Genomic DNA, 18,744 nt, shown 5'->3' with positions numbered 1-18,744 from the left:
AGATATTCGCATTGCCACGGGTACCCACCCTCGGCACTCCTATTCCAGCCGCAATGGCTTTGGTGCGGACCTGACGTCTTTATGTGCGCCTGTCTTTGATCGAGGCGTGTTTTGCCTTCAGACTGCCACCGGCATCTCTAAACCACTAGCTCCTTTGTCTGCAATCTCGTGGCGTCATGTCCGAAGAACACACTCATGATTCCGGCGCGGGGGGACCTTCAAGCGACCCCGTGTGTACCCTGCATTCCACAGAGAAACACAGTGAAACCCTCGCGGATTCGAAAAGCATATTCGTCAAGCGAGCAATCGAGGTGGCTGCGGATAAGTTGGGCAGAAGAAGGTCGATTGGGGCGAAGTCGCAGTTAACGCAGAGCCAGCCCGCATTACCTGCATCAAGCTCTACATTCTCTCGTCTAAGACATCGGAGGTCAGGCAAGGAGAAAGCGAATGGGGAGGGCAGCGAAGGTGAGCGGTACGCAGTCGGAATGGCCCGCAGGCTCAAACCGGATGGATTCTTTAGGGGACACAGCTACACAGTCCCAAATATTGCCTTCTTCACAACTTACACAGGGTTCAAGCTCTGTGACAAGGCGTGGTCTGCACCGCTTCTCGATTCGAGCAAGAGATGACGACTCACCATTCATCACACCTCGTTCACCATCACTTGGCCCGAGGAGGCCTGACATAGGCATCTTCCGCGGTGCTGGTTCGGTATGCACATTGTGTGGAATCCAGGTGTAGACTTTGACATAATGTGGCTTCGTAGATTCGAGCAGGCACGCAAGCCTTGATACAAGCCCTGCAGGCGATGCCATTAGCCGACTATCAGGACGACGATGACTACGTGCCGCAAGGCCAAATAGCTGCTGAAACGTCTAGTGACGACGACGACGACGACAAACCTGGTCAGTACAAGCATGATGGCGTTCACAATTGTTGCTCATTGCGCCCATCACAGGCAGTAGACTCGCTTCCTCAATCCACGCGATATACCGTCCCCTTGCGCGTTCTAGAAGGCGCCTATCGTCGTCCTTGTTCCCTCGGAACAGGAGTCCTTTACCCAGAGTGTCCGATCAAGATGAACCATCGCGTCCAGAAACAGTACTTTCGGATGAAGATCTGGAAGACGACTTCGAACCAGCTTCGCCCCCCGCGTCTGACATCACTGGTCCTGAGCTAGGAAGTCAGGAGCTCACGTCATCCCAATTGCAACCTGGAGTGGATGCGTCAGTGACGTGGAGTCGCAAGCGAGTCAGCAGGTCAGGAAGTATGGCAACTGTGAAGATGCAGCGGAGGGCACGTCTTGCGGAGAAGTTGAGAGATGTTTTCCAACTGGCAGGCATACAAGAGGTTGTTGCAGGCGAGTTTTGATGATTTTGTCAGTATTCTACAAGCTCATTGACGTGTATATATAGAGATTCCATGTTGGCTTCTCCGTTCCGCATGTAGGTGTAAGGTGATATTAGGATGGCAGCATGTACTAACATTTCTTCAGTATTGCAGGGTTATCTGTATCTGACAGACTCTCATCTGTGTTTCTTTGCACATATGCCATCGAGGGAGGTAGGTATCGAGTTGCCTAGTTCGAGTCGGCTAGTGAGGAACTATGTTTGCAGGATCAAACCCTGAAGTCTGGGTATATATCGAAGAAGGCGCGTACGAAACGATGGGTCAGACGGTGGTTCATCCTCAAGAATGATGTGCTATCTTGGTACTTATCGCCAACGGTAAGCTATCCTGAACAACCGGATCAGCCTGAGCTGACACACGGTTGATATACAGGATCCGTATTTCCCGCACGGCATCGTGGATCTGCGTTATGCCATGACCTGTGAACCTATATATGAGAAGGATATCCGCATTAGGACAAATCAGAAGACCATTAGGTTGTCCGCAGAATCTGTTACAAGCCGGGATGAATGGGTGAAGGCAATTCTCAAGGTTATGATGAGAGTACAGAATATGGGTGATAGTGTCAAGGTAGCTCGCATGACATGCTCCAGATCGCTCAAATCACTTACTTGTCGACAGATTGCGATCCCATACTCAACAATCATTGACGTAGAGAAGTCTTCGGCGATGGACTTCAGCGAGACAATCGAGATCAAGGTAGTCGACAGGAGTGATCGGGTGCCTGTTGATTCCTACTTCTTCGCATACTTCAACGATCTTGAAGCTGCCATGAAGCAAATCCGTGACGCGGTGCGGAAGCATAGGTTCAGTCCCCAAGACGCAACTCCTACCGTCATTGATACCACTTTCTCGCGGTCGACACAGTCTAGTCCTCCTTCTGCCATACGCTCTCAGAGTTCACCTGCTGTGGAACAGGGGACGAAGTCACCTTCGGCTTTCAGATTTCCCGCGTTCTTTCGGCCTCTCCAGGAGTCTGTTCCCCTCGGCCGAGCTGCAACGCCTGCGGAGCGCAGTGAGAATGAGGAATTCACACATGTGCACAAGAGAGGGTCGTCTTCTTTCATGGCTATGACTGCCTCGCCAGAGTCATTGCTATTTTCCAACTCACAGGTCACACGGAGCCCAGAGAGCACTCAGGATGGACTACCCGCCAGCTCGACGCCGGCGTCGTCCTCCTCGCATCACACGTATCCACCATCCACTACTCCATCCCCCACTGCGTCGCAGCTGACCGTTTCTCCCACTCGAGAAAGTGGGTTTATTACGTGGAGTGTGGGCGTTCCTTCCTGGCTTAGGATGCCCTCCATACCCTCACGAAAGACCCTTAGTAATGCCTTGAGTGGCATACGATATGGTGCAGATCCTACAACGTTATTTGCTGGCAACAGCACAGAAGGAGTCTCGGAGGTGGTATCATCAAATACCGGCTCTGACAATCGGACGTCTGGTAGCGGTGAAGCAAACGATTTCGGATACTTCAGTGTACTGCACACACCGGACGCCGCCCCTGACTTGGAGACTGTGCGCAAGTTCCGTGACTCCTTTGCTTTCGATGGCAAGGAGAGTCTGTTTGGAGGTATGCTTCTCCTTTCCTGCAGGTGTACATCCTCACCTAGTGACGCCGTAGTCTTCCCCGGATATCTTTTCCGACTATTGCCTGTGTACGGCCGATTTTACGTGTCCAGTGGTTTCCTCTGTTTCAAGTCTACAGGACCGCTCAGCACTCGGACCAAGGTTTGTGCTTCTCATCATTCCGTCTGACCTGAACTTAAAAGGCTTCAGATGGTCTTGCCGCTCAAAGATATATTATCCACCGAGATGTCTAAGGCAGTAGGGATTGGTCGTCTTGGGTTGGTCGTAATGGTCAGAGGACACGAAGAACTCTTCTTCGAGTTTGCCGACGAAGGTCGGCGAGCTGCATTCGTCGACCTCTTAGATCGACAGCTCGAAGACACCCGCCATCCGTCTCATTCGTGCGATGATGATGAAGCCACCTCGGGTCGGAGCGACGCTCTCATCCTTGAAGAGTTCGGGCCACGCAAGTCCGTGGAAAGCATTACCGGAAATAAGGAAGGATCAGAAGGCGCTATGTCGAGCTCATTACCTGCTGTCATGTTCAATTCTACATCGTCAACCTTCCTGACCTTCAGACCCACACAGTCCTTACGGTTCACCTTCTTGACCATTGGTTCTCGCGGCGACGTTCAACCATATATTTCACTAGCCAAGGGTTTGATGAAGGACGGCCACCGTTGCCGAATTGCTACACATGGCGAGTTCAGAGAGTGGATCGAAGGCGTATGTGTCATTTCCGTGTGTCAGGTTAAACACCTGTTCTTACGCCCAGGTTGACAGCAAGGAATCGAGTTCGGATATGTGGGCGGCGATCCGGCTGAACTGATGCGGATATGCGTAGAGAATGGCACTTTCACTGTCGCATTTCTCAGAGAGGGTATGCTCAAGGTCAGTCCAGTCCAGGCCGCCCGCCAACTCCTTGGTTCATTTGTCACCAGTTCCGCGGATGGGTGGATGACCTCCTCCAAACATCATGGGAAGCTTGCCAAGACACGGATGTATTGATAGAAAGCCCCAGCGCTATGAGCGGCTTTCACATTGCTGAAGCACTGAAGATCCCTTACTTCAGGGCCTTCACGATGACTTGGTCACGGACGAGGTTTGCCTCCACACACAGGTAGCATGTTCTTCAGCTGATTAACGAGTCGCAGAGCGTACCCTCATGCCTTTGCTGTTCCCGACCATAAGGCAAGTCCTTTGGCATTGCACATTGACTGCATCATCTCATCTCGTTTTCCAGATGGGCGGTAACTACAATTATATGGTGGGCATGACATTACCCCCTCGTTGTCATGAAATCGCTGACATGGATGATTGTAAGTCATACGTCTTGTTCGATCAAGTATTTTGGCGGGCGACTGCAGGCCAGATCAACCGCTGGCGGAGGAACACGTTGGGTCTTCCTAGTACAAGTCTCGACAAGATGGAGCCGCACAAGATACCGTTCCTGTATAATTTCAGCACCAAGGTTGTTCCCCGGCCCATAGACTGGCCTGAATGGATACATGTGACCGGTGAGACAGGTTACAACGAGTTATTACTTATGCTCATGCCTTACAGGCTACTGGTTCTTAGACGATGCGGAAGTTAGCTCCAAGAAATGGGCTGCCCCTCCCGACCTCATTGAGTTCCTAGAGAATGCCCGCAAAGAGAGCAAAAAGATTGTGTACATTGGCTTTGGTAGCATCGTGGTGTCCGATCCGAAGGCTATGACGCGCTGTGTCATTGATGCCGTTGTTCGAAGCGGCGTCTACGCCATTCTATCCAAGGGATGGTCAGATCGGCTTGTGAAGACCAACACGGAAGCATCCGAGCCAGAGGAGCCTCTGCCGAAGCAGATCTATCCGGTCGCATCGATTCCTCATGATTGGCTTTTCCGGCGTGTAGACGCTGCTTGTCATCACGGTGGTGCAGGCACAACAGGTGCTAGCTTGCGTGGTGAGCCATGCTACGCTCTTTGCTCGGATTGGTCTCACATGTCTCCTTCTACAAGCCGGCATCCCCACCATCATCAGGCCATTCTTTGGCGACCAGTTCTTCTGGGGAGATCGCGTTGAGGCGCTGGGTGTTGGCACTGCTCTTAGGAAGCTGACGGTTGAGAGTCTCACGCAGGCTTTGATTGCTGCGACTACCGACCAGAAGCAGATTGAGCGTGCTCGGGAACTGGGCGAGAAGATCCGTGCAGTAAGTCCACTATCTGCCTAAGCATGTTTGGGCGTTGACACTTTCTTACAGGAGGACGGCGTTGCCACTGCAATTGAAGCCATATACCGAGACCTTGAATACGCGCGGTCATTGGTGAAGGGCGGTATCTCCGACGATCCTCAAGATGGTGATGCTCATGGCGAGGACGCAACAATACGCGAGTACAATCCCTCGTCATCACCTGAACAGCAAGAACCGGTTTCTGGTCGCAGTTCTCCCCTTTCTTCTCATGACCCTCACGACACTACCAGCGACTGGAGTGTCATTTCTGGCTCAGAGCCAGAGTGATTACACTAGCGCTGGACATGCCCCCTTTTTTGTTGTTGCCGTTCACATATATGTTGTGCATCTACGTCCTGTGTCGTGCTCCGCTCATCTCAACTCAGCATTTACGGTAGACCCTAGTAACTCCCCGGATGGCTCGTTTCATGTTTCCCAGTACAGTACATATGTCAGACGTTGTAAATCTGTAGCATATTCGCACAATCGCAATCGCATCACTCACGCCGTCGTCTCCTGTTCGTAGTGGCGTTCGAACACGCGCTTGCTGAATTGCCCGAACGTCTCTGATGCGGCGATCTGCTGGTTCGTGTTTGGCTGCATGAAGAGCGCGAATGTCTCGCGTGAGACGTCCTGTACGTTCTCTCCAGCGCCGATGCGCACGCAGTGCGGCGTGGCACGTAGGCTACCGGCGGTCGCGAGCTCTAGCGCTTCGCCGGTCTGGAAGGCAAGGCTGTCGGGCGGGATCGAGACCTTGGTAAGCGCGCCTCCGCGCGTGCGGATATACAGCCCGGAGGAAGGGGAGGGAGATGGGACTATTGTGGGCTCGCCGCTGGCACTGGGGCGTAGGAACATAGCCTGGTTCAATGCTTGTGTGAGTGCAGAGGGGTCAAGAGCTAGGAGAATATATACCGAGCAGAGGCCAGTGAGAAGGGAGTGGTCGAGGTGGAAGCCGCACCAGCTATCGATTGGTTCGTCTTCAGCGGGCAGTGGGCTCTCCGGAGATGGCGGGAAGTAGTGCAGGAGACGCGCTTTAGTAGTTTGTGAGGAGGCGACGAGGTCCACGAGAGATACAGAGGAATCGACGAGATGCGAAGACGCTGGAATCGATTTAGATGGTGCTGAATGCTATGACGTTTGTATATTCATAGCGGTGCAGCTTACCGAAAGGCTGACAAGCGACGGCCAAGTCACACCCAATCTTGAAGATCAGTCTGTAACGGGAGCTCAGTAACGCATACTTTCAGCACGAGAGATACGGCTTACTTTCCAAGGTCCTTGAAAGCCTGCTCAAATCCTTGGATTGACTTATTGTCGTTGCTTGGCCCTGAAAGTGCATCATAAGAACTTGAGGAATCTTCGATCGACCAGAACCGTACAGATGTTTGTACCGTAGTACTCCGGGTACGCCTGCCTTTGAGCCGCTGAGACATCAGGAGTGTCTACCACTGGGTTCGCATAATAAGATCCTTTCAGCGTATCTGCAATGCGAAAGAAGTGTGTCAGTCGATGCTCGGCCGAAATTCTACCATCAAAAATTTACCAGGCCTTCCATTCATAATTTCCTTGCCGATCTCGTGAGGGAGTGAGAGCACAGCAGACGATGGCGGCATACCTTGCCATGAGACCAGCCAAAGCTTTCCCACCTGTTAGCAACACAAGACAGTTCTGGCCATTGGGATGCGCACCTATAATTGGTCTTTGAGTCTGCGTATCTCTCACGTATCTCCGGTGCCAGGTTGGCGAAGCGATATGCGAGCTTCAACAGCCTCTCTCTTGCGGGAACGAAAGCAGTGGGCAGATCACGGACAACGAGAATTCCCAAGCTGTCAGGGTGCGACCCAAACGCCTTCTCTTCGCTGATATTTGAGCTGAATGTACGCATTGCAAAGACAGTACCCACCGATGGAGGAGGTCAGAGAATAAGGGGATTTGACCAGAGTCGGATAAGATATCGAGACTGCGCCCTCAGGAGTCAGTGTGATTGGGTGGGGCGTATGCTGAGCTACGGTTGCCAGCGACATGGAGGTCAGCACGCTGCGGTTAGCCCGTGCGCTATTCCTCACGAGCCTGAGGGTGGCCATGGTCAAGGCAATGAGTGGAAGTGGAAACAAGCGGACCGTCCTCTAGCATTGGTGCATGACGGCGATCAGGCACTCTCGATCATTGATGCAGAGAATGTCTTCTATTGATCCAGTGAAGGACCCCACCTAAGGCTACCTTGGAAGGAACGGCGTCCGTCCTTCTGAGCAACCCTATCAGCCGCCTTATATGTCGATGTCGTATACGCTTCATTAGTACTTAGGATGCACCAGTAGTTCAATTATCCCCCTAATTTGCATTCTACTCAAGGCATCGTTGCTACGAGGCGAGACTGGCGAGCGTCTTCTGACCTCACAAGGCCAAGCTGGGGTATCGGTCAACGTAAATTACTGTGTTGAGCACGAAATGTTCTATTTTTGAGTAACGGATGTTGCCGCCACAGCATCACATCGAGTCGTCATCTCCCCCACAACTTCCCCACAAAGCAACAGCTCGTTGCTCCGTGCAAATTTGCTTCCATCTTAAGGCGCAGTCAGTGTGTAGGTCTGCACTGAGCGTCTGGCATGCTACTAGTATTATGCAAGCAGGTGCATATGACCTACTAGTACGACACGATTCTGGCTTGGCAGAGTCTGACTGGGCGCCTTGACCGACCATAAAGCTTCTGACTAGATCTGCGGATGCTCCTGCGAAGTCCCTCTTCATTCGCCCATTCTCCTTGCGCTGGCGGTATGGATATCCAGGAAGAACTTCGTATAGCTCACGCCCCTGCTACTAGCAGTGCTTGCGTCCAGGCGCCACCGCTAAGCATATCACAGCGTTTACGTACCTTGCGCGCACGCTTTCATATCACCCATGTACCTAACTGCATTTGGTCTGCTCTCTTCACAGCGCTGGGTGGATTCGTTTTTGGCTTCGACACTGGCAGTATTGGCTCCATTACAGTGATGTCACAATTCCAAGAGCGATTCTCCAAGACAGGTCACCTATCGTCGACTGTCCAAGGACTCATTGTATCGACTATTCTCATCACAGCCGCCATTGCGTCTCTCGTCTCTGGACCTCTGTCGGATAGAATATCGCGAACCAGGACAATCGCACTCGGTGCCATCGTTTTCGCCGCTGGCAGTGTGATCTCATGTTCTGCGCACGCCTTAGCACAACTTCTTGTCGGAAGATGCGTTGCGGGGGTCGGCGAAGGCCTTTTTCTCTCGGCAAGAACTGTGTACGCTATCGAGATAGCTCCAGCCTCCGCTAGGGGCAGACTGGGGTCCGTTGTCCAGTTGTTGGTGACTACAGGAATCGCCGCTGGTATGTGGAAAGCCTCGACTCTTGCCTTACCCATCTCAATGACCACAAAGGGTATTTTGTCTGTTACAGCACCGTGCGTGTGGGGTCTTCATTCTCGTGGCGTTTTCCTTTTGGCATGCAGGCGGTTGTATCCGTTGTGCTTGCCGTGGGCGCGCCCTTCCTACCCCACTCACCTCGATGGCTGCGGCATGTCGGAAGAGACGCGGAAGCCGAAATCGCATGGCTGAAGCTCGGCGTGATCTCGGCGGATGCACACAAAACGGAAGAGCATGTCCGTCGCGATGCGTCCGAAAGGACGAACATTTGGCAGGAGCTATCCCATCTCTGGACCAAGGGCATCAGAACCCGAACCATCCTGGGTGTTTTCTTGATGGGAATGCAACAAGTATGGGTCCTCCCACCACATCGTTATTTGCCAAGGCTGATCTTCACTTTGCTCAGGCATCTGGTATTGACGGCGTCCTCTATGTGCGTGATCGCTAATGCGGTAGGCATCCTGTCCTCATTTTGTTTAGTATGCCCCCGTCCTCTTTTCGCAAGCTGGGTTGTCTGCCACAACCGCATCCTTCATAGCGTCTGGTGTATCTGGAATCATCAATGTCGTCCTCACCTTTGCTGTGCAATTCTTCGCAGACAAATGTGAGTCCCCACCTTGCCCTCATTGCATTCTCACTAATTTCTATTCCAACTGAGGGAGTCGCCGAGCTTCCATGATCCGCGGCGGTATTGTGATCGGCGTTGCAATGATTTTGATTGGCTCACTCTATGCCTCGCACGCTTCCGATACTGTCGCCGGCCGCTACGCGATAATCGTGCTCATTTATATATTCGTGGTTGGATACGTCGCAAGCTGGGCAATTGTGACACGAACCATTTGTAGCGAAATACAACCAATGAGAACACGGGCTGCTGCCACCAGCCTGGGTCAATGCGCTAATTGGGTGCGTCTTGCTACCTGCAGTGCGAGGCACTTGTCTTATATCGAAGCCTATAGGTCGTCAATTGGGCAATTGCCTTCTCCACTCCACTTTTCCTTGCCCGATCGTCATATGGGCCGTATTTCCTCTTCGGAGGCTGCTCACTATTCACGACCCTAGTATGCATCGGTTTCCAACCGGAAACGAGAGGCGCATCACTGGAGGAGGTCGACAAGGCGTTTGAAGAGCCCCCCTGGCGCGTTATGCTCAATAAACGCAAGGCACTAGCTAGAAGTGGCGATGGAAAGGACGCGGCTTCTGAAAGGGCGATTTACATCCAGGCAGGACACGAGGCTGGGGAGGGCATCCCGGAACAAGACATTATACGATTGCCTGAGGTTCGCTTCGGTGGTCCTTGGCATCATGAGCATCAATTGACGTGACGCAGTGGCCCAAACTGCAGAAGAACGCGGTCTGAAATACCGGACCGTGGCTGTCGTATTGACGTACGTGAATATAATGGCGAGCAGGAATTACCCTTGGTCTATCTGCTCTGATGGTATATTGTCGTATTTGAGCCCCGGTGAAAGCTTCGCTCTCAGAATGCATAATTCTATCGGCGTGCTCCCAGAACTCCAGAAAATCGACACTCGCAGCGGACAATTCACCGCTCCCGCGTCATAGAAACGTATCGATGTGACACCTGGGACAGTTTGTGTTGCAAGTTTTTCCTGTGGCTTGTCGTCCGCGTCTGCCAAATCCCCTTGCATAGCCAGTAAGCATAGTAGATAATCCTTTAATCGCTCGCTCTAGTTAATGATTATTCTGTAGATGCTGTGCCATCACAACATGGTAGAGGCGCCGTCTTTGATGAAGAGCCTCAACCAAAAGCGGCAAGCCGCCTCCCCGATCGGGAAGGTGTTTAGGTTGACGTACTGTCGATCGAAGTCAGCTCCACCTAAGTCGAGGCAGCCACTTCAGAAGCTGCGGCGGCATCTGAATGTTGACGTCTTCCAGTATATAAGACTGACCTGTTCGTCCTCATTCCCCCATCCAGCTTTCTTCCCTTTCTCATCCTTCTCTAGCCTAACTTCTCCTTCTAATTGCCGTCAAGTTCAAGCACAGCCTACAAGACCTCAACGAGTCAAGATGCGCAGCCCAGTTATCGCCTTCACGCTCTTCGCCGCTGCGGCAGTCAGCCCGAGCCTCATCGCCGCGGCTCCGACCTCCCCCAATCCCGGATCGTCAGTCAGGAACTCTCCCCGCCAGGTCCCTCCACTCAGCGGCTTGAGTACTACTCAGATGAAACACCTTTCTGATGACGGCCCGTTGCCCTTGCCCGATCTTCCGGCTGATATCGACAACAAGAACTCAGGGGACTCAGGGAACCAGAACAAAGGAGGCCAAACCCCTGATGGCCGCCGCGCGGCTGAACAGCAACTTCACAACCCTGCGTCGGCGTCTCTTGACGACTATTACCCTGGCCACGACAAGCGTGCCTCCGACGAATACAGCGCAGGTGGCAACTCCTACACTGGTGCTGCGGGCGACACATCGGGTGGATCGGTGGTGTCCGCGTCCCATGGTGCCGGTTTTGACGGTTTTGACGGTGAAGACGGTGAGGGCGACGGCGAACCGGGTGTCGATAATGTTGGTAATGGTACGTCTCACGACCTGGTCTGACGCTTTTCCATGCTGACTCTTCCAAATAGTCGCAGGCGGCGATGGCGGCGATGGCTTCAGTGGTTTTAGCTACGGTGGTGACGGTGACGGCAAGGGTGCCGGTGGTAACTCATACAGCGGTGCTGTCGGCCCTTCAGAGGGTGGTGATGTTGTTGCCGCCTCTGAAGACAGCCAGAGTACCGAGAACGAGGGTACTGGTGCGTCAATTATGTACTGTTTGTTTCACTGCGCTTACTGACTGTTCTGTAGTAACCGGTGGCATTGGGGGCTTCAACGAGAGCGGTGACGCTCAGGGTGGTGACGCTGCCGGAAACATCGTTGACGGCGTCAACACCAACGACGGCACTAGTTCTCGTCGCAAGCGTGCGCAAGACTCGGGTACTGCCGGAGGTAACGCATATACTGGCGCGAGCGAGGATGTCGATGGCGGGAACGTCATCAACCACAGCGATAACGACGGAGGAGTCTTCAACGACGCTGCTGGCGAGTGATAGTTTTTATCTCACTCGGTACTTATTCTGACATAGGTTTCAGTCGCTGGTGGTGGTGCCGGGGAGACATACTCCGGAGAGGCCAACGGTGGTGACGGTGACGGTTACGGTCCCGGTGGTAACGCCTACAGCGGCGCGACCGGCAGCGCAAAGGGCGGCAGCGTCGTCCAGTCGGGCGGCTTCGTCGAGAACGAAGACACTGTTACTGGCGGGACTGGCGGCGAGAGCGAGAGCGGCGACGCCGAGGGTGGCGATGCTTAGGTGTCTCGAGCTCGTAACTTGGCGGTCCTTGTTTATATAGTATACACGCAGACTAGTACACAATCTAATACCCTACTCTCTTTCATACAGAACTTGCTGGAGCGGCCTTGAGGTTTAGTCCTAACCAGTCCGCGATGCCCATTTGAAGTGAAATCAAAGAACACACACGGGTGAACCTCGTCGAAAGGACTACTACCATAGTTCATCATAATGTGTCACTGGTCTCGTGGAAGCGTCCAACCTGGCTGTAGTCGCGCTGCAAGGTTTCCTACTGGTCCAGACAGGCCCGCTTGGCTTTTGAAACTTTCGAGGAAATTCTTGATCACGTTGTAATCTGTTCCGTCTCCATACTCTGCACCATCCTCGTCACCGTCATGCTCTTTCTCCAGAGCAGCTTTAAGCTCGACATCCATAGCGGCCTCGATGTCAATGTCTGCAATATCGTCCTGTGGAGACGCTTTGCCCTTTCCCTTATTCACTTTGGGAGTCGCATACTGCTGTTTGTCCCCTCGTGATCGCGCAAGTTCAGCATCCATGGCCTGCATTACAGCCTCAAAGGAATCGAGACTGGGGTTGACGGACGTATGAGAACTCTGTGTTGGTGCCTGGGGAGGTCGACTTTCAGAGATATTTAACTGAGACGATCGTGCAGCTGGACGTGCGTTCTTGTTCTCTGAAACAATATGCGTCGGAACATATGCTAGGGATAGGTGTTAAGGTTAAGTGCATTGAATCGTCCACATAGCTCGATGGCTTACCTCCACGGCCTTTGCGCTCCCGGACAATATCACTCCATTGATCGTCCGACATACCCAACACTTGACGAGCAAACTCCAAAAATTCGTCCTCCTCTTCATCCATATCAATCTCAACGTCGCCCACGATCTGCGGCTTGTCCGCTTCCTCGTCATCATCGCCACCGCCTTCGTTCTCTTCGTCACTTTCATCGTCCGAATCCACACCATCGTATTTGTCACGAGGGATGATCGGAGGCCTTATTGGCCGTTTCTGCGGTTCGCCAGAGGTGCCCGGCGACACTGCAGTAAAGACTTCGCGCAACTCTGTCTCCATCGTGATAGGAGCTACACGCTGAGAATTGTTATGGAAAGATGGTGGCATCTTGCCATATTCAGCGGGATCCAGACCTGGAACGAGCTTATCCATCGCGGCTTGTCGAGCTGCTTGCTCGACATCGTTTCGTGGGGGCTGTGGTCGCGGCTCTGCGTCTGCTTCGCTTTGAGTCATATCCGAATCCGACTGATCGTCATCACTAAATTCCTCGTCGGAGAATTCTTCGCTATTGGGGGGTTGGTAATAGCTCACCACACAGGATAGCATGAGACTCACTCTGCGAAACGCGCGCCTTCGATATCGCCTTCGCCCTCGACGAATTTTTCCACCTTTTGCGCCAGATCCTTCAGTCGTTGAGCTTGTTGCTTCGCCATGCGGTCCTCTGGACTCTCTTTCTCCTTCTCGCCGCTGTCAACGTCCATAGCATCGGGGGACTCAGTGGAATCAATGTTGGGTTTCGCTCCGAAGTTCTTCTCAAGCATCGCGTCAAAGTCCGCCGCGTCGACATTCAGCCAATCATTGGAGTCTTCATTTTGCTGCGGGGGAACGAAATTGTCGCCGACTTGGCTCACGGCAGCAGTCATAGCTGACGCAAACGACGGTCGTGTTGCATCACTACCGAGGATGAGTTCGCTGCCGTACGAACCAAAAATGTACACGTACTCTTCTCTTCGAGCCTCGAGGAACGCGGCCGCGGCCTTGTCCTCGAGCTCGGTCCACAGTTGGGAGCCCTCAAGCTCACCCTTGAAATATCCAGAGGATCTCAAGTTTTCGACGTACTTCATGTAATCTAGGTTGCGCCGCAGCGCGTCCTTCCGTGCTTGAGCCTACATTTGGACGTCAGCGTCACCTTGCCAGATGTCATGTTTTTCGGATGCAACGTACGGATGACTTCACAGCGTCAGCCGAGATTGGCGAAACGTCCGAACGGCTCTTGCTTTCTTGGTAGAGCATTTCGAACCCACATGCCTAGAAAGTCGGATTATCGGTTGATGCCTGATTCTCATCGTTTATGTCGCTCACGATCTTCATTCCGACATCTCTCCATCGCCATTCAGTCGTGCTCTCCTTCTCTTGCCACCGCCCGAATATCTTCGGAGGGTAGAACTTTTGTCCCACAAGCTGCGCATATGCTGTTCGTGTCACTTTGACAGTTGTCAGTATGGATGGCTCTGGAGGGAAGCGGGACATCCTGTGCGCGGCCTGTCGAGATAGTACATCAAGATGGAGCTCTTCTCTGAGCACAATATTTACTTACACGCAGCTGAATGGCATCACGGGTGTAGAATGTCTCTACGGGCTTCTGCACCAATGATGGATCAACCGTGAGTGCCTTGGCAATGTCCACAGGTAACCAGGCCTTTGTGACATGTACATGCTGACGAGCTGCGGCGGGATATCTAGGTATACATGGTCAGCGATCAATCATCAGTACCTATGAGCATACGTACCCTGTTATTCGTGCCCATACGGTCTTCTCCACTTCCGCCGGTGCAAAGGTATCGGCCAAGGGATCTCGTACAAGCTCCAAGGCGTCTTGCGCACTGATGTAGTTGTCCTCGTCTTGATTTCCCGTAATGTCTTCCTCGTCATCACTGTCCTTGCCGCCTGGATAACGTCTCCGACGGGGTTTGCTAGATGGTGCAGAGACGTGTGAGAGAGGAATGAGATGGAGGCGGGAATGGTAGATCCAGACCTGTGGGTTCCGTGAGTCGTGCACGTATAATGACACGTTTATATGCGGCGCACCCTATTCTCAGCGTTGGACGGGGTGACCCAAGAGGGTAGCGATTCCGCTGCCTCGATCAGAAGGAATTCACCGTCCGAGTCAAATACACTGTGGAGGACGTTCAGCGTTTAGCTGTGGCAAAGTTCAGACACCTCGCACACCTGATGACAACGTCCCATTTCGCACTGATCTCCCTGAGAAGCCATACTGCACACCATTCGTCGTCTACGCAGTCACCGACTCGCATCCTGCCTTCTAGCACCCATCCCTCTCCGTCTGGATTCGGGACTACCTTCAGCTCAAACGCGTCGCGGTGCCAGAGGTGACCAGGTAGTAACGAGTCAACACACGCATGCATCAAGGTCGCCAGAGTAGTGACCGAGGCTCGATCAGAGAGGCCGTTCTGCGGGTACAGTGTGTGTTGTAGTGTGTCCTCTGAGATGCTCGGAGGCCGATTGAAGATATCGGTAGCCATTCCTATTGCTAAGTCGAATAGACTCGTATGCTTTTCGCGATGTTCGCGGTAGGAGAAAAGGGAGGAGCAAGTCAAAATCAAAACCGAGTGCCCGGGACAAGAAAATGGCGGAATGACGAAAGTGATCGGTGAGACGCGTCGAGATCACGAGACTCAATCGTCCTCCGCATCATAGCCGGCGTCTGCCCCTTGCTGCCATTACACCGACGACGACGATGGCGACCGCCGCCAAGGAACGCGACCTCCTTGCCGTCATCGGCGATGAGGTGTGGTGCTAATAGCCTGTAACGACGTCACCTGCTCAGTGTGCTTCACCAGGACACTGTCACTGGCCTTTTGCTCGCCGGCATTGGACAAATTAGCCAGGACCACCGGAGAAACTTCCTCGTCGTGGACTCCAGTGAGTCAAGTCTCTGCCGTCAAGACGTCTTCTTCCACTGAATATAGCTCCTCACGCCCCATCCAGAGACGCAGACACCTCAGATTGAAGCGGCCTTCCAAGAGTTCACAGAACGGAAGGACATTGCAATTCTACTAATCAACCAGCATGTACGTGGATGCTTCAACTGCACGTGGTAACAGGTGGAAATGCTTAACACTCCGCTCTGACACAGATTGCGGAGAGGATCCGACCATCAGTCGACAAGTATGAGCAGGCATTCCCAGCACTCCTCGAGATACCCTCCAAGGATCATCCATATGGTGAGTTTCATCCCTTGAATCAAGCGCGAATGCCGACTATCATGCCTTGCAGATCCGTCGAAGGATTCGATACTCAGGCGCGTGCAGAAACTATTCGGTGAATGAAGGGAACAGCAGACCTTCACGAGGCCGCACACTCGCTTCGGACACTCCGGAGGGGAACTACGATACGATACATGGTTGGTGAGCATGGGTCTCATGACGATTAGGGACGACCTCGCATGTCCGTAGTGAATACACTGTATAATACATAGTCAAGCAGAGGATAAATGCGCACATTAACCTTACAAGTCATGAACGCCATGACAGTATCGGCTCATTTTCTCTCACACCGTCCGACCGCTCGACGAACACCCGTTTCGTGCCCCAGCTATGAGAGTCTGTATGGAAGTCAGCAGCAGCCCTCACAGAACTATGTTGTGTTATAACTCACTAGGAACGTCCACGAAGAGGTACCGGAACTCGAAGAAACCTTTGTCATTCTATGATAGACATTAGCGTTCGTGTCATGATCATTTCCACCCATGTGTGTTCCGGCTGGAATGTGAGTGCGCTAAAAAATCTCCACGCACCATGACTAAATCCGCGTGTACTTCTCCCTCAGTATATGCCCCTCCATCTGCTGCATCCGAGCGCTTCTCCGTAGTGCTTTGTGATGTGCCTCGCAAGCCCGAAAAAAGGCCTGTGAAACCCGATGTCCATCCCTTCTCCTCTTCTCTGGATTTTACTTCAGGTCTTGCTGGTACCTCAGAATGAGATCGCGCGACAGGATCGCCGCTGAGGAACTTGAACAGCTGCTTCGCAGTGTCAAGACCCGCTTCCGCACGCGTCTTGACATTCTCGACCATCTCGTCGACCGACATCTCCGACACGTGTGCGACAGTCTCCTTCGTCCAGTGTACGGCCTTGTCAACGTAGGATTCTGAGTCGGAATCGGGCGCGGACGTCCCTGGTGGACGTCCTTGGACCCAGAAATGAAGCAGCATGTGCTCTCTTCCGTATTGATCAACCACAACCTGCGATGCAACCTGGTGGTTTCGATGCCGCGGACGTGTGTCTGACGGCGGGTTGTTGTGGAATGAGAGCGAGCCGTGCAAGAACTTGGCGAGCTTGGAAGAATTTAAGATGGCATCGGGCGTTCAGTATTTTCGTAATTGGACGCACCTTGGGAGAAGCTTTGATCTTCTCGCAGGCTTGTCCGTACAGCACAGTGGCCGAATTTTTCGAAAACAGCTCCGAGGTCAAGGCATAGATGAGAACAGTAGAAAGACCCGCGCCGAGAAGGATGACAGCCAGATTGGTTGTGCGAGCTGTAGTACGTGCCACTAACGTAACACGATCTAGTGAGGCAGCAGGATGACAAGTGGTTTGACGCACCTTTGCCCGCGGTACTCAGCTGTGACCATTTCTTCACGTTCTCGCCACTCTGTGGTGTTGGAGGGGTCAAACCCATCTGGAAGGGCCCAACGTAGTCATCACGCTGTGAAGTACGCTGCTTCTGGTCCAGCGCAGACGTGAGGAGAGAGGAGGTCGTCACTCGATCATTCTGAGCCGTCGCATACGATCGACAGACCACAACGCGGAACCGTCGTGCTCCTGCATGTGATGCTCGGGAGGACTGGGCAGTGGGTTGCGCTAGGCACGTCCACCGCAAGCTCAGCTTGGCCCTGGCAAAGCTCATGGTTGCCAGCTGGTTGTACCGCTCAAGTCCTGGTGCAGTCGCGGGATGAGACTCAAGGACCCGATCCAAAGCGTCGGGAACGCTTTGCACGGCATGCACGTGATTGACGCGTCCAGGCATTCCGCTCTGATCCCACCAATCAAATTCACCTTCAATCTTGCACCAGAAGTGCACAAGCACTTAACAACTGCACAATCTGGTGCCACGGTTGACACTGTCTCGATCTTCTCTGCTGAGGGTTGTGCAATCGCTCTCGCAAAGCTTTTATGTTTATGAACAGCTACGAAAGCGGCATAATCGCAAGTACTACCAGACAGTTGGCAGTTGGGTACCGTATCAGATTACGTTTGTGCCATATTGATTACCATCAGCAAGTCAATCACCACCCGAAGTTCTCAAGGTCTTCCACAACGGACCGCTTCAACTATGTGAAGACATTGAGTGATGATGTCAGTAGCTTTGGAACACAGACATACCGGCGGACTAAGCCCAGCACCTTCGAAGTATGCAAGCACGAATTCTGTTGCTAGCCAGTCACTCTGCACAGATCCTAGGTCGCGAACGATCAACGAGCGAGGCTGCTTCGCGCCAGCCACAGGAGGCGTCAGCAGAACGTCGAGAGGTGTGTGCTTCGCAAGGGGTGTGTTTGGGAAGACAGACTTGAATTTGCGCAGAGGTGACTGGACCGCAAGCTCGTCTTCTGGAGACAGGGTTCCTCGTTGTTTACTGAGTAATAAGCGTGCCTGCAGGGCACGCATGAAGCCATCTCTCAGGTGACCATAAGATGTTGACCTCGTAGGGACTGAATCAGACAATGTCAGCGGCACAGGACAGGGCTCATTAATTGTAAGCCGAACGCACTGATACGCAAGACGCAAGCTGTGTTCCTGACAATGTGCTCAATCTTCTCCTCAGGAGACGCCGTGCGAGGTATCTACACTCAAGGATGGCGTGTAAAGCTTGCTCTCGAGACAACACGAGGGGACGAACGTTCAGATTCGGGTTGGCTAAATCAGCATAGAACCCAACCGAGTAGACCTTGATTCCCAGGAAGGATACCGTCCTGACGCCCACACCCACGAGCGAGAAAGTCGGCAACGGTGTTTTGGAAGGAATGCGGAGTGTCGTGGGGAACGCGATGGACGTTGCGGGGTCAACTGAGTGAAGCTTAAAGTCAGATCTCATCA

The 18,744-nt window shown here is 53.0% G+C and overlaps 8 protein-coding genes across 8 annotated transcripts; 4 read left to right on the top strand and 4 right to left on the bottom strand.

Moving 5' to 3' along the window:
• Positions 1–176: 176 nt before the first annotated feature.
• Positions 177–5,633, top strand: POSPLADRAFT_1064305 (glycosyltransferase family 1 protein; the record flags this gene model as incomplete). Its single annotated transcript, XM_024481785.1, has 19 exons — positions 177–465; positions 620–711; positions 767–905; positions 959–1,360; positions 1,416–1,445; positions 1,496–1,563; positions 1,617–1,727; positions 1,783–1,980; positions 2,032–2,989; positions 3,041–3,147; positions 3,196–3,711; positions 3,769–3,876; positions 3,927–4,087; positions 4,140–4,176; positions 4,229–4,252; positions 4,310–4,502; positions 4,549–4,926; positions 4,982–5,172; positions 5,224–5,633. The coding sequence occupies 19 exons, from the start codon at positions 177–179 to the stop codon at positions 5,479–5,481; spliced, it is 4,260 nt and encodes a 1,419-aa protein (XP_024344623.1). The 3' UTR covers positions 5,482–5,633.
• Positions 5,634–5,694: 61 nt separating this feature from the next.
• On the bottom strand, positions 5,695–7,217 carry POSPLADRAFT_1127441 (hypothetical protein; the record flags this gene model as incomplete). Its single annotated transcript, XM_024483627.1, has 9 exons — positions 5,695–6,051; positions 6,106–6,293; positions 6,358–6,407; positions 6,460–6,520; positions 6,573–6,674; positions 6,737–6,758; positions 6,809–6,830; positions 6,882–7,047; positions 7,097–7,217. The coding sequence occupies 9 exons, from the start codon at positions 7,215–7,217 to the stop codon at positions 5,695–5,697; spliced, it is 1,089 nt and encodes a 362-aa protein (XP_024344622.1).
• A 750-nt stretch (positions 7,218–7,967) lies between these two features.
• POSPLADRAFT_1176785 (hypothetical protein) lies at positions 7,968–10,073 on the top strand (the record flags this gene model as incomplete). Its single annotated transcript, XM_024488448.1, has 6 exons — positions 7,968–8,547; positions 8,598–8,932; positions 8,989–9,015; positions 9,063–9,186; positions 9,241–9,488; positions 9,542–10,073. The coding sequence occupies 6 exons, from the start codon at positions 7,968–7,970 to the stop codon at positions 9,905–9,907; spliced, it is 1,680 nt and encodes a 559-aa protein (XP_024344621.1). The 3' UTR covers positions 9,908–10,073.
• A 540-nt stretch (positions 10,074–10,613) lies between these two features.
• On the top strand, positions 10,614–11,385 carry POSPLADRAFT_1043017 (hypothetical protein; the record flags this gene model as incomplete). The annotated part of the gene is made up of 2 exons (XM_024478209.1): positions 10,614–11,124; positions 11,177–11,385. The coding sequence occupies 2 exons, from the start codon at positions 10,614–10,616 to the stop codon at positions 11,383–11,385; spliced, it is 720 nt and encodes a 239-aa protein (XP_024344620.1).
• A 735-nt stretch (positions 11,386–12,120) lies between these two features.
• On the bottom strand, positions 12,121–15,165 carry POSPLADRAFT_1080117 (hypothetical protein; the record flags this gene model as incomplete). The annotated part of the gene is made up of 10 exons (XM_024482987.1): positions 12,121–12,599; positions 12,658–13,191; positions 13,257–13,585; positions 13,634–13,797; positions 13,856–13,939; positions 13,994–14,173; positions 14,229–14,370; positions 14,422–14,666; positions 14,720–14,807; positions 14,861–15,165. Coding segments are annotated over 10 exons (2,550 nt in total), but the record flags the coding sequence as incomplete, so codon positions are not given.
• Positions 15,166–15,389: 224 nt separating this feature from the next.
• Positions 15,390–15,981, top strand: POSPLADRAFT_1127480 (hypothetical protein; the record flags this gene model as incomplete). Its single annotated transcript, XM_024483634.1, has 5 exons — positions 15,390–15,440; positions 15,493–15,574; positions 15,641–15,723; positions 15,789–15,876; positions 15,929–15,981. 5 exons carry the CDS (start codon positions 15,390–15,392, stop codon positions 15,979–15,981), a joined length of 357 nt encoding a protein of 118 aa, XP_024344618.1.
• Positions 15,982–16,167: 186 nt separating this feature from the next.
• POSPLADRAFT_1127429 (hypothetical protein) lies at positions 16,168–17,557 on the bottom strand (the record flags this gene model as incomplete). The annotated part of the gene is made up of 5 exons (XM_024483624.1): positions 16,168–16,256; positions 16,310–16,358; positions 16,449–16,985; positions 17,041–17,201; positions 17,254–17,557. 5 exons carry the CDS (start codon positions 17,555–17,557, stop codon positions 16,168–16,170), a joined length of 1,140 nt encoding a protein of 379 aa, XP_024344617.1.
• A 379-nt stretch (positions 17,558–17,936) lies between these two features.
• POSPLADRAFT_1127186 (hypothetical protein) lies at positions 17,937–18,742 on the bottom strand (the record flags this gene model as incomplete). The annotated part of the gene is made up of 4 exons (XM_024483593.1): positions 17,937–17,981; positions 18,034–18,359; positions 18,419–18,491; positions 18,548–18,742. 4 exons carry the CDS (start codon positions 18,740–18,742, stop codon positions 17,937–17,939), a joined length of 639 nt encoding a protein of 212 aa, XP_024344616.1.
• Positions 18,743–18,744: the final 2 nt, after the last annotated feature.

Source organism: Postia placenta, assembly GCF_002117355.1.
Source record: "Postia placenta MAD-698-R-SB12 unplaced genomic scaffold POSPLAscaffold_1, whole genome shotgun sequence".
Lineage (NCBI taxonomy): Eukaryota > Fungi > Basidiomycota > Agaricomycetes > Polyporales > Adustoporiaceae > Rhodonia > Rhodonia placenta.
Note: the sequence above shows the minus strand (reverse complement) of the source record. Positions and strands in the feature narration are given on the sequence as shown.